The 14,943-nt window shown below is 29.7% G+C and overlaps 1 protein-coding gene across 2 annotated transcripts; it reads right to left on the bottom strand.

Annotated features, from left to right (window-relative positions):
• Nucleotides 593-8,421, bottom strand: LOC105167765 (transcription repressor KAN1). 2 transcript variants are annotated; one of them, XM_020696293.1, is made up of 6 exons: nt 6,851-8,421; nt 6,601-6,677; nt 5,862-5,907; nt 5,532-5,703; nt 2,744-2,845; nt 593-938 (listed from the first exon to the last, which is right to left on the bottom strand). In XM_020696293.1, exons 1-6 carry the CDS (start codon nt 7,719-7,721, stop codon nt 899-901), a joined length of 1,308 nt encoding a protein of 435 aa, XP_020551952.1. In that variant the 5' UTR covers nt 7,722-8,421; the 3' UTR covers nt 593-898. The 2 variants fall into 2 exon arrangements, with proteins under 2 accessions (XP_020551952.1, XP_011085885.1); XM_011087583.2 differs by having other exon boundaries at nt 2,744-2,848; nt 6,851-8,420.

The raw sequence follows: 14,943 nt of genomic DNA, 5'->3' as shown, positions 1-14,943 counted from the left end.
GTCATTAACCGTAGTTTCTACAGGTGTAGTCAAAACATTAACCATGGGCAAAACCATCGCAAATGTTTTGACTATGTCTAAAAATTATGGCGAATATTAATTAAAGATGGTAAAAATTTAAGTTTTTGCTTTGATTTTGTTTAGCGGTGGTTAATAGTATTGATTTATCACGATCTTTTACTCGAAGTTATTTATAGTGTAGCAAAAATTAAGTTTTTATAGTGAATAATTAATGGAGAAGTCACGGGACCGTTAGTCCAGCACGTGTTTGAAGTAATAGCCTCATAACTTAGTTATTAGACATAAAAGTCTCGTTAGGACTAAAAATAATCAAACTTATGAAACACAATGTAAGAAAATCGTAACAAATCAGATGTTTTGACAAGAAATGTTATTTATTATCATTATTATTATTATTTAAAGTGTTTAAAAAGTCGAAACTGATTTTCCCAACAGTAAATTAAAAAGTATCTCCTAAAACTCAAACTTAAAATGTACTTATTCTAAAGTATTGCAAATTAATTACGGACTCTACACTTTTCTTGTTTCCCAATGCATGCTTTTTTCTAAAGACTAATTACATCATTCGATATGTAAAAACACATAAAATAAAATAAAATAAATAGAAATATATCCAATAGCTAGATTTGTTACATTAGCAAACTCATTGGAATCCAAAATCCAAGTGAGAAAGAGAAGGAAAATTTAGTGAAAAATAAAGGGAAAAAAAAGTTACAATATATATTAATTTCCTAATTGCTTCATCACAACAGGCTCTTTAAATATATATTCATGCCCTCTTTTCTCCTTCACAAAAGAGAACACCCCTGAAAAAGATTGGTAAGCCCCCAAAATTCCACCTTAATTCATCCTCAAACTCCAAGCTGCGTGCATATGATCAGAACTGGACATTACATAGCTCTTTGGAGGCTGCTTTCCTGCAATTTGTTAATTGCTTGTTCAGATTTACTACATTAATCAATTTATTACAAAACTTTGATCGTACTTAGGAAAATTGTAATTCCCGTTTCGTAACTTAGAGCCTTTCCAATACTTTTGGTCCCATTTGATTAAGAAATTCTCACTTTTGCTCCAGTAATTTTCAAAAAGCGACACTTTTGGTCTTACTGCACCTTCTGTTAGATAATTAATAAAAAACGGGCATGTGGTCGTATAAAAGTGTCCGACCAAAAGGTAAAGGTCCTAACAATTCTATTAAAATATTTAACGGGAAGGTATAATGGGACCAAAAGTGTCAATTTTAGAGATTACAGGATCAAAAATGAAATCACCGTAAGTTACGAGACGACAAGTGTTATTTTCCCTTTAATGGACATATTCGATAAAGTTTGATTCATAATACTAACGAGAATCAGACAGTACTACTAAATCTTGAATTATATAACTCACCATATATAATATATAAATTACAAATAATTTTAGAGTATAATGTTATTTGTTCATGAAAATGAAAAAGCTGAGGCCACCATTAATCAAATACTATCAGCCTTGTCCGTAATATATGGAGATGTGGCAGTTTTGATCCCGTAATAATTAATTTGGTAATTTAGTCAATTAATTTATCATTTTTCATGAATTGAAAAAAGAAATCCTCGTAATTTTTTAAATTCTCAATTTTTGCAGTTGAGCAAATCTTGTGTATAATGTTTTGGAAAAAGTATTATTTTAGTCCGCTAAGTATGCCTAATTTTAATTTTAGTCCGATAACTATGTCCATTTTTATTTAGGTTCAATAACTTACGAAATTGCTTACTTTTAGTCCTCTGGCTGATTTTCAGACAATTTTACCCCTATGAGTGCATATGGACTAAAACTGTCTTTCAAAAGTTGCATAGGGATAAAACTGTCCGAAAATCAGCCAGCGGACTAAAAGTAAGCAATTTCGTAAGTTGCTAGACCTAAACAAAAATGGACATAATTATCGGACTAAAATTAAAATTAGGCATACTTAGCTGACTAAAATAATACTTTTTCCTAATGTTTTCTAACAACATGTAATGCTAAGTATGTAGCATATATAGTATTACCGTAATTTTTATATATTTATCGACTACTTTTCTTAAACTGTATATATATGAACTATATATCATAAATATAATTTACTCCATTTACTAGTCACATAGACCATGCACCTCAACGTAATCATGCACAATTACTCTTTGACATTTTAAAAAGGAGTAAATTACAACGGGCTTTTTAGAAATTTATTATAATTACAAATATTCTTTTGGAATTAATGGTCGTCTAACAAATATCCTTCTATAATAGACTATCATGAAGGGCAGTTGCTACACAACTGTTAATTCTAGTAGGTATTTAAAATTTTTGAAACAATAACAGAGTATTAATTTATAATTATGACAAACCTTATAGAGCTTGTTGTAATTTACACTTAAAAATGGGTACAATACTTTTTAAGTCCCATAAAAATAAGGGCAGAATTTATTTTAGTACCATAAACTTTGACAGGTGTCGTTTCTTGTCCCATAAAACTCATAATTACATATCTTTAGTCCCAAAAAGTCATGTATGTTGTGGTTTTGGACTAAAAAAATTCCAAAATCATATTTTTTATGACTAAAGAGACGTGATTTTGTGTTTTATGGAACTAAAAACATCACTTGCCATAGTTGTGATACCAAAATAAATTGTACCCTTATTTTATGAGAACAAAAGAACATTTTGCCCTAAAAAAATCGTATAAGTTGAGTTGAGCTTTTACCTCATAAGATGACCAGAAGTCGACTGTGATGGAAACGGCGTTGATCCGATGAGGCTATGTGAAGTCTCGCCAGCATTCGTTTGTAACCAGCTACCCTCTCGACTGCTGAGGAAATCAACAATTAAAGATTGCAATAGAAAATTCTTGTTAGAACAAGCAACAAAACTTTGATAGATAAACATGTTAAAGCTACTCTAAAAACATCAAATCATGCACTTCGATAGTTAAATTTATATCTTAGATTATTACACTAATATTTTATATTTTTACATCCATGTTTATTGTAAGAACTTCTTTATATATATTGTGTTAGTCGCTTTATTAGAATGGAAATATTAGAAATGCATGCACATACACCAACCAAACTATTATAATTGAATTATGTATATATACTTATCATTTGATTGTCGAACAATCCTAAAAAGATGATGGACAAAATAACAGATTACAATAATATTTACCCCATATATATAATAATCAATTGCGTCGGACCAAATTTGATTCAAATAAATAAATATTTTTTAAGATCATACATTAATGTTCGTACAAGTAAAATGATCATTAATTAAATTATGGGTGGAAACAATCTCAAACATAAGTTACTCAGATAATGTCCAAGTTTCAAACAATCCCATAAAAATAGAAAATCTAATTTTCAAAAAAAAGAAAAAGTTAAAGACAATGAAATAATTATGAGAATGCTCGAAGCAAAACATATGCAATGGGGTCTAAGATAAAGGAGAAATTCTTTTTCAAATTAAATTTGGGCGAACTAATCCAATCACTTGACAAGAGTAATTGATTGGTCACTTTTCTTGAACTGTGCATCAATCACAAAACAAATATAATATATTATACTTGTCACATAATTGATTCAAATTTGACCAAATTGAGTCCGAATTAAAATTTTGAATAAGTAACAATGAAAATAATTTATTTTAACCTTCCTACAGTAACTTAAAAAATGTCAGCATCATATGAAGCATTTGTTGATATCAATTTGGTAAAAGTTTGAACTGAAATTCTGACTTTAAGAGGCCCTCAAAACTCAAACACCCAAATGTGGAAACAGTAACTTCGGAAAGAAGTTAAAAGAGAACTCTGGATCTCTCCTATTCACAGCAAACGTACAAAACTGAAAGATCAGTCATAATCAGGAAAACAGCAGCAATTAGATATGTATTAGGTTTTTCCATGTTTGATTTCAGACTATTTGTTTCGATTCCATATATATTTTAATGTAGGTTTTGGTCTTAAATTTTAGTTGTCTGAAAATGTGCAAATACATTTGTTTCCGTATGTGTTTGGTTAAAGCATTTTATTATTTTCATCCGTTAAAAAATATATATATTAATGCGGGACATTAACTAACAAGTCTAAATTCAATAAAAAATACAACTACCAGTATTTGTTCAAAAAGAAAATATGTTGATCTGATACCACCGTGGGTCTTAAAAAAAGGTACAACTTCATCATTTAATCCAATCACATTTTCAATTAAAAAATTAATATAAAAATAAAAACACATATTTACACTTAGAAATTGAAACTATATTAATTAAATTAAAAATCATGACGATCCAACTAACAAGCCTAAAATCAATAAAAGATACGACTATCATCAAGTATTATTTAAATAAAAATATATTAATTTAACACAACTGTCTATAAAACAAGTGCATCGTCATTACTTAATCTAGTTACATGCATTTCAATTTAATAAATATATATATATAAAAAAAAAAACACATAATTGACACTTCAAAACTAAAACGTAAAACTAAAAAGAAATAATATATACTCAACATTACATCCTTAAAAATGCGTGTGAAGCTGGTGTATGTTAATGGATTAATTAATTCATGTTCTTTATTTTCTCATAATAAAAAAAAAGTACGAGATTAGAATAAAAACCACTACCAGAATAAAATTCGATACTCGGTAATAATGTTCTATGTGAATATTTACGAGATAAAAAAAGAAAAAAGAAAAAGAAAAAGAAGATTATGATCTTGCAGGAAACAAGTGATCACAAAGAACCTGGTCCCAAACAGTGTCCTAACAATAAATAAATAAATACATATATACATATATATATATATCAAGAATATCGACAAAAATCAATCTGTAGTACTTTAAGAAAAGGAGAGCACTTAAGTCAAGATACGTACTGCTCATTTTTCTTTCTGTTTTTGGTCTTATGTGCAAATATATACATATATATGTATATAGTCCTCGTGAAGAGAATATTAAGAACAAGGGTTTGAAGAATTAAATACTCTACGAGTACATATATAGTAGTAAAGAAAAATAAAATTATTCCAAAGAGAAAAGAAAAAGTATACGAGTGGTTTGCTTTAATTCTCTTATCTTAATTCGGCTTTTTGAATTGTGTTTCCCCAACTTTTGTTAGCATCCCATAATCTAATCTAATCAATTAATTAATTAATCTCAGGTGAAAATCTTCAAGAAATAAAAGATTAAAAAAGAAAAAAGGAAGATCTATCTATCAAGAAACAGAGAACAAAAGCAAAAGCTGCAGTGTGTATGAATCCTTTAATTTTAAGAATAAAATAAAATAAAATGATGGACGTGAGTTTGCGTTTCTGAGAGTTTCAGGTACCATGCAAAAGGGAAAGGAAAAGTAAAAGGAAATGGTGGACGTGGGCATATAATATTTAGATATATATATATATATGTGTGTGTGTGTGTGTGTGTGTGTATTTCCATGTGTTCACACACACACACACATTGGTATGTGTGTGTTCTTGAGTTAAGCAAACGGTACCTTGAGGAGTTGCTCCACAATGTGGCTGCAGGGTAATTGTTAACATCGGATTCTTGTCGCGGAGAGACATCGGAAGGGCCTCTTTGTTCCATGAACTGCCGCAAGCCGGTCCTGTCGGCACTCCCGCTGCCTATTGTGGAGAGATCGTCTTCACCGGATCCATCCGAATGCCCTTTGAGAAATCAACAAGAACAATAAGCCCAGAAACGTTAAGACAGACTGATGTTGCAATAACATACGTATATAGGCAATGCATGCATTTTATTGATGTATTCCCAATTACATAATATAATTCATTTTTGACCAAAAACACACTATTCCATATAGTACCTGAGGAAGCCGCGGGCTTGTCAGTAGTTTTAACAGTTCGATACATCTGCATAGGGAAGAACATACTCAAATTTAAGACGATAGAGTCGATGAAAATCAAGAATTATATAGAACAAAGAAAAAGATTAATAGTTGCAAGGTTAATAAGATCTCTGTCTAGCACTCTTGCTGATATAAAAATAAAAAGAAGTGTTTTGTAAAAAGGAATATGAAAATATCAAATACTATGAATTATTACGACTTGGATCAGCACAATATGAGTTGAACTGGTAATAATAATGTGGTTTCTTACATTCTGGGGATGCAAAAAAAATTAACTGGAAAGTACTACTGGAAGAAGTTGTCGTGGGGATTCTGAGTGATGTCCTGGACTGGGGCTTGATCATTAATCACGAGGTTGATGTTTGATAAAGTAGTAATGAGCTGTATTATTGAAAAATGATGACTTTGCTTTTGTCTCTTTATAGTATATATCATTCTACTAACGTACTGCAACTCTCTCTCTCTCTCTCTCTCTCTCTCTTTCTCTCTCTCTCTAGACTTCTCTTCTCTCCTTTTCTTTAATCCATTCATTCAGTCTGCATTCATCGGCTACTGTGCCGGAGAAATAAACGGAGTCCACACATTCCTATTACCTAACCCACACACAGACAAAGATAAATTTTCTGGGCTTCTTTCCTTTGACTACAATTTTCCTATGTTTTCTCAGTCTAGGCTGTCTATGCATATACATAGCTACCTGTAAATGGCTCTTGACATGAGCAAGAGTGAGATCTTTGACGTCCATGAGCTCCAACACTGACTTCGGAGTAGCCCCTAATTAAATATCGAAATTAATCAGTTAAAAAAGAAAAACAAAAAACCAAAAACCCACAAAATAAAAACCTTTAACATTTTTGAAGAAATTAAGCATGTAAGAAGCAAAACAACTACAAAATCAAGAACCCAAAAGAAAAAGAAAATCGAGAAATAGTGAATTGTAAAATTACTTTCATGGCCACCAAGAAGTTCTACTGCATGAACAAAGCGAGCGTGGAGAGTACTGGTCCATCTCATTCTTGGAGCCCTCATACTACGTTTTGCAGGCATCTTTGGGAGAAATCTTGACCGCATAATCCCATGATGAGAACCCTCATGATGAGAAACCCCCATACCGTACTGATGATGATGATTGTGGTGATGATGCAGCTGATACGACGACAGCCCACTAAATCTTCCTCCACCTCCGCCGCCGCAGTGGTAGGCTGCCGCCGTGGAAGAACCGTTAGGGCCCAGATTCAGCAATGGCATATGATGGTCCAAACCACCCCCAAAGAAAGGCGATGAAGAGGAAGAAGACGAAGAGGATGGTGATGACCAAGAGGGATAAGACATTTGATAGAACCGCATCTTTGGATCCTTCTCTCTGGTGGAATGGTCCAGAGCCAAGAATGGGAATGGAGGGTTAGGATAAACCGGGATGCCCTTTATGGGCCGTAATCCGTCCGATGAATCAAAAGGTGAGTCCCCATGATTGATTTGATGATGATTTAACTGGTGGTTGGGCTGGTAGATACGGTGGTGATGATGATGATAAGGGTTTTGTGGCTGTTCTTGTTCTTGATGAGTTCTTCCGAAGCTGTTCGAGAGCTCAACTTTTTCGTCGTTCGCCGGGTGAGCTAACGAGAGATCGGTGAAGGAAGTGCAGCCCTTGGGCTTGCTGCTGATGTTCACCGGGAGATCGAAGCTGGAAACGGCGTCGTTTTTGGTGTTGCTGCTTCTTGATGACGAGGATGAATCGCAGTTGGGTAGACTAATGTGGAGAGAAAGATCAGGAACTGGCTTTGAAGAGGGCTCTAAGAAAATCCCTTCTAAGGGCATTTTTTCCTCCTCTCTTCTTTTCTAGCAACCTCAGATTTTCTTGTAATGAAACCAAATATGTGAGTGTCGAGGGGGTGTGTGTGTGTGTGTGTGTGTGTTTCTCTTGCAAATTTTATAATCTAAAGATATGGTCTGAAAAAGTGAAATAAAATATGGGTGCAAAAACAAAAGCACACGGACGGACAGCAAAAGTTGGAGCAGATGATGATGATGATGATGAGATTGACACAATTCCCTCTCCAAGCTATAGCTGTGGGAGATTTGGTAATAATAGATAGATAGATACAACCTACGGCGAGTACTAGAGTGAAGTGGAAGCTGCTGCTGGACTTCCTTTTTATCTTCGGACAAAGAACATCATCATCATCATCATGAGAGTAATTAACAGGAAGGAAGAAGAGAATTCATCCAAAGGGACAACACTGTAAAGATCGAATAAAGCCTCAATCTTTTTTTCTTGGAGATTTGCTGGGAGGGATTAAATCCCCTTGTAAAGTGGCGAAAAGACTTGCAGCTCTCTCTAAGCTTCAAAAGGTAAAGAGGAGAGAGAAAGAGTGATCTTCAAATGGAGATGGTGCAGAAAGAGAGAGAGAAGTAGAGATATGGGGAGTTTTCAGAAACAAAGGGAATGGAAAAAGATGAAGAATTCAGAAAAGAATAGAAGAAGGGTGTGTGGGGGGCGGGGGGTGGATGGGGTGGATATGATGTCTGGTTTAATGTAAAATTCGTATATCTTGGAAAAGGACAGTAGAAGGAGAGGGTTCTTCTCTCCTCGATCCGTCACTAGTTGTCAAGAAAACAAATGAAGAAATAAAACAAGAAAATAAGAAAAAAGGTATTCGAAACATAAAAGGATATATGGTCACTTTTTGATTTCCTTCTCCGTAGACGACGGGTTAAAATTCTTGAAACAGAAAGTTAACCCTCTTCTGTGATTCCTTTTCCCCCACCCTCTTCTCTTCTTTCGCTGTCTCTATCTCCCATTTTTATTTATATTTATATATTAGTAATTTATTACATACTCTATCTCTCTCTAAATTATATAATATTATTTAAAACAATATATAGATTTATAAAATATTTATTATTTTAATAATCTGTATATCAAATAAAATTAATATTAAATTTAAAAAAAAATAATGTAAAAAAAAGATGCATAAAAAACCTATCAAAGATAGTGAGGAAAAATAGAAAGTTAGATAAATAAAACAAAAATAAATTAATTAATTCATCATTAAAAAAATAGATCAAAAAATATCAACGAGGTGCTCTTCTTAATTTTAATGAATTAATTAAAATGAGAAGCCAACATATATTTTAAAGTTGTGTTTCTTTGAGAATTCATCACTACAAAAATACTACTACTACTACTAATTAATAATAATAATAATAATAATAATAATTATTATTATTATTATTATAAGATCATTACTTACACTATAAATTATCATATATTAAAAATTATTACAAATCAATACTACTATTTCGGTCAAACAAAGTTTGTGAAAATTTAAATTTTTACTTTGCTATAATTTTTAATTGTAGTTAATATTTTGACCTCGCTTACAGAAACAACAACTAATAATTATTGCATAATCGGGACTAATCACATTTTCTATAATTTTATTATATTTAACCATGATAATAACAATAACGAAAAGTCATAATTTTTTTTATGCATGTAGTCTTGTAGTCAAAATGTCACAAGCTTTTTCTTATTTGTATAATTAGCTTCTTTCTTTTCATTTCTTTGTTTAAGTAATTGTAGATTAAAAATTTAATTAATTATGACTATTATGGATTTAATCTCATGATATGAATACTCACAATTGAACAAGATGATATCAGCTACAAAGACAGTTATTTTTGTGTATATATATATATTATTGGTATAATTAATTTTCCTAATTAAAAAAATCACGATAAATTGAGAAATCACTAAAACAAAATTTACTAGTGACTATAATTTTATCGTATACGAATTAAAATCATGGTAAAAAATTATTATTAACTATGGTTGAATAAAAATTAATGTAAAAATTTAGATTATCCATCATGTAAAGTATATATTTTTGCCGTGACTATGAGCTACGTACAACAAACGTTACTGTCATAATTTTTAATCATGATAAATATTTTAACCACACTTATAAAAATCACGACCAACAATCATTGTATGACTGTGTCAATAATTATTTATTACGACTATTTATTTCAATTATAATAATTAACCACAATTGAATATTAAACTGCTTCTAGTGAACGGTGATTTCATATCCGTAACCATATTGAGAGGGTAATTGCGAAAGCAGAACATTCCATTTTAGAAAATAAAAAAATATTTTAAGAATAATAAAAATGAATAAAATTGTGATAATATTTTAGATTAACTATTTTAGTTTTATAATATATTCTACAATATATACCAGCGCCAAATGTATAATTCAAAAATTATTTTTATGGTACATGTAATTTTAATATACTGTACAAAACAAATGAGACATCACATTAAAATAAAATATATGTTATATATAAAAACTAGGGACAATTAATTACGCCATCTTCCTATGAGATTTTGTATAATTATACACGTAAATTTTTTACAATTTGAAAAAGTACATCTTCCGTCTAATAAAAAGATCCCCTCGTTAGTGAAATTTCACTAAATTTGTCGATGTGGATAATAAAATCTGAATAAAACTTGATATTTACTCTCGATTGATTTATTGTAAGTCAAATAAATTTTTCTGACTAAACTACGTACCCTTATAACAATAAAAATATACCTCCTCACATGCATGAACGTGCGAAAACATATGAGGTTAATTTCGTCACAAAAAAAATTTGGTCTACAATAAATCAGTAATAAGTCAATTGGGGGTAAATATAGATTTTTTTCCACTTTTTTGTTCATATCAGCAAATTTGATGAATTTTAACTAACAAAATGACTTATTTATTAGACGGAAGCAAATTTTAAGGGTTCTAAATATAATTTTTTAAACCACAAAAAATTTATGTATAACTACATTAAATTTGAGTGGAGGAAAGTGTATTATCCCCCAACAACTAACCATGGTTCATACATAAAATATTAAATATCATGAGGTGGGCGTATATGTATATATATGTACCTATCTCTATATATTATAATTTTTGTATGTACACACAAATACATGCAAACAGAGTACATGTAGACCCATTGACTTGAGAGAGAGAGAGAGAGAGAGAGTAGAAAGGGGTGTTTGTTTGGTAGTGTATGGGGGTAGAGAGCATGTGCATAATTAAGAGCAAAATAAAACCCACATTACCTTCTAATTCCCTTTACATACTCCCAAATATTCTCTTCTAAATATTTCAACAACTCTGTCTTGCATTTTAGGTTTTATTATGTCTTCCTCCACATCAATCCCTCATTTATTTACTCTCTAATTTAATTACCTCTCTCTCTCTATATATATATATACATTATTGTGACACGTCATTTCTATATGTATATAATAAATAATTTTTTACACTTTAAAAAATATTATATAAGAGTAAAATATATGTACTAATATATTAAATTTAAAAAAAAAAGAAAAGATAAGAAAAATTAATTTATCAATTAAAATAAAATTTAAAAACTTGAATAAGTTCGTTATATTATTAGTTGAAGGGTATTTTTGACTTTAATAAAAATTACTGTAGCGGTGTAAATAACGCCGTTTGTCAGTAAAAATAGCCTTTCATTTTTTCTATAGTATAATATATATATATATATATATATATATTTTCAAAACCCTAGGCTGAATCATAGGGTAGATATATATATATATATAATTTTTTTTAAATTATAGGGATCCTATTAATAATGATCTCATCTTATCGGGAAGTAACTTCTCCAGCACTTTTAATGCTCTTTTTTTTTTCCCCAAAAGAAAAAAAAAATTAATAATCGGTAAAAATATATTTTAATTTTAATTTATTTATTTAATTTTACGTTTTAAACGGCGGAAGTAACTATGGTACATTCTACGATGTTGCACTAAATGACACAAGTCCATGGACGGTGTTTGGCTGGTGCATTTAATGCTGCTAATTTTTATATGGTTTTTTGTTTAGCTGTTTACGGGTTTTTTTTTTTTTTTTTTTTTTTGTTATTTATTTCTTTTTAACAAAAATTTTTTGTGTAGTAACTTTCCATTAATCAAATAACAAAGAGCTCAAGGGATTTGGGGCCCTTGTCTCAAAAAATATTTAAGAATCACTATTATTTGGAGCTGTTTACGTTCTTCACTGTAATAAGAATCACTACAATAAATATTTAATCTTTTTACACTATTAAATAATTATGATTTTAAAAATACAATGAATCAATATTATCTATTAAGATTAAAATAATATTAATTCGAAAATTTAAATTTTGATGGTGAGAGTTAATCTCAATATTTGCCACAATTCACTATTTTAGCTAAGGTAAAAATGATTTGTCATGATTTTTAATTATGTCTATATTTTGATCTCACTTGTAGAAATAACAATGAATAAATATTGCAAAATTGTGATTAATTTAATTTCAACATGATTTTTTTTTAATCATAGTAATTAACTATGATAAAAGTTAAAAAAAATATTTATTTAGTCCTTTAAGTTTGTCTGCTATTAATTTTAGTTCTTCAAATTTAATCGTTTTAGTTTTAGTTCAGTATGTTTCAAAATTGCTTAATTTTAGTCCTTTGACCCAATATTGGATAATTTTAACCCTACACAGCTTTTCAAGAATAATTTTAATTCATATATACATCCATTCATTTTATATCTCATAGCTAATGCTCGTTTAGAATGGTGTAAGAATTTAAGTTTAGTGAAGAAAAATATTTATTTATATTAAGGATGGTCAATTAGTCTTATCATCAAAAGGGCAAATGAGTCGTAAATTAGGCTGAAAGACCAAATCTATGCAAAATTGATAGCTGAAGGACTAAAACGAATTCAGAATAAAGTTATAGGACGAAAATATTCTTTTTTCTCCAAAAGTTATATTTCTTCTAGTTGTCTTAATATATATATATATATATATGTATATATATTACTAAGAAAATCATGTGTGCATACTCTTATTTAGGATTCGTTTGTTTTACGCGAGAGAAAATGGGAAGAGGAAGTGAAAAGATACGGAGGAGGAAAAGAGTAATAGTTTTTCTTTAAATTGTTTAGTATGCGCTTCTCTTTGTTTGGTGCGAGCAAAATAAATTGAGAAGAAAAAATTATTTTTTATAATACTACTGATTATCCCTTTTCTTTTTATTTTGTATTAGAAAATAAATAAGTTAATACTATACTAAAAAATTAAAAATCTTAATAATAAAAATATTCATCAAATAAACAAGAACAAGAATATTTTTTATTAAAAAAAATATTCATAAAAGTGAGTACTGCTAATTTATTCTAAGATAATCAATTTAAATAAAATAAAAATTACTACAGATGCACTCAAATAAAATTTAAACACCAGCACTTCCGTTGGTGGTTTAGTTATCTTTTATCAAAGAATATGTATCGGTATTCTCAACAGAAATGAGAAAAGAATTACAGAAATATTATATATAAGGATAATAGGATAAATAAAAATAAAATAAGTACTTTTTTATTTTTTTGGCCTTATACGTTCACTTTTCTGTCCAATTTTGGATGAAAATAAAAGTAAACTCTAGAAGGGTTTCATATACATTCAGTTTTACTTTTCCTCCATATATTCTCCCTAACTAAATATCAAACTTATTCTTATACATTCATTTTTACTTTCACTTCTCTTATACACCCGCTTTTCACCCTAACCAAACAAACTCTTAGTGGCTTTCAACAAGTTGGTTTTTTCTTTGGTTTTTTCCTTCTTTTATTTTTTTTGTATAAAGAAAATTTGAGATATGAGATTTAGGGTATGGGGAAAATTACAATTTTGATCCTGTAATTATATAAAAAAGACAATTTTAACCCTGTTGGGAATTTAATTTGGCAATTAACCGCGGCAATTTAAAAAAAAATAGCATAATAAGAGAAAAAAATCTGAAAAATGGAAAATAAAAAGTTTTTTGAGGGGGGAAATAGAACTTCGATTAATGTGCAACCAGTTATGTATATTTTTTACTTTATCACATATATAAATTTCATAATTTTAATAGTAATTGTTAATTTATAAAAGTTGTTATTATTAGCAAGAATCCATAGAAAAAAATCGTACATAAAGTTGCATGTAGAGTGATGATTTAGTGAGAATAATTATAATTACAGGCGTTTGGCGTTCTGGTCCTTACAAAAATATAACTTACAATTTGATATATTATTTTATTAATTTCATAATTTGACGACACATTTTGCAGAAATTCTAATTTTTGCCGTAAATTGGCATGTTCTGGTCATATTCTAGCTTAAATTTGAGGACACATGCAAGTGACTTGTACGTGTGTTTTTTTGGCCAAATTTTGATTTTTTTTGGCAAAATATGTCCTCAAATTATAAATTTACAAAAGTAATGGACCACATCATAAATTTTAATTCTTATATGACCAAAATGCCAACACCTATAATTACAAATACCACCCTCATAAATTATCGGACTAGAATTATATTTTTTTAAAAAAAAAGAAATAATCATTGAAGTATATATATGTACCATACTGTAGCTCTGGTGCCCTTCTGCAACATTATCACGAGACAAACATATTAATGACTAAATAGCACCAATTAAATAGCACTAAGTTTGACAAGAATGTAACATAGTGTGTGTACTACGTACGCACCACTATTATGTGTACAAACAATAACTTCGATTCATATTTTCTGTCTGTTCTTCAGCATTTGATATTATGGGACCCCATGCAACAGTTCTTTATTGTTTTCAATTAATTTCCTCTGTTAATTTGGAGATAATGACGATCATCAATTAAATATATACTGCAATAATTAGCACAATTTTCGTATGTATGGTCTTGTTCTGTTCCACTCCCGACAAGAGTAGGAGGGAGCTATTCAAAGCGAAGTAAAGGCATTTAATGACTAAGATCAAATTTGTATGCCCCAACCTCACTGTAATAATCTACACTTGCTCCACTCAATTTAACGGTTTGTAACATGAGAGATATATATGCAACCAAAAGTCGACATTAATTCAATGAATTTTATTGCACATAGATACATATATATATATATATTACGTGTAGAAACAAAAAATTTATATGATT

Source organism: Sesamum indicum, linkage group LG8, assembly GCF_000512975.1.
Source record: "Sesamum indicum cultivar Zhongzhi No. 13 linkage group LG8, S_indicum_v1.0, whole genome shotgun sequence".
Lineage (NCBI taxonomy): Eukaryota > Viridiplantae > Streptophyta > Magnoliopsida > Lamiales > Pedaliaceae > Sesamum > Sesamum indicum.
The sequence above is the reverse complement of the archived record's forward strand: the minus strand, read 5'-3'. Positions and strand labels throughout refer to the sequence as shown.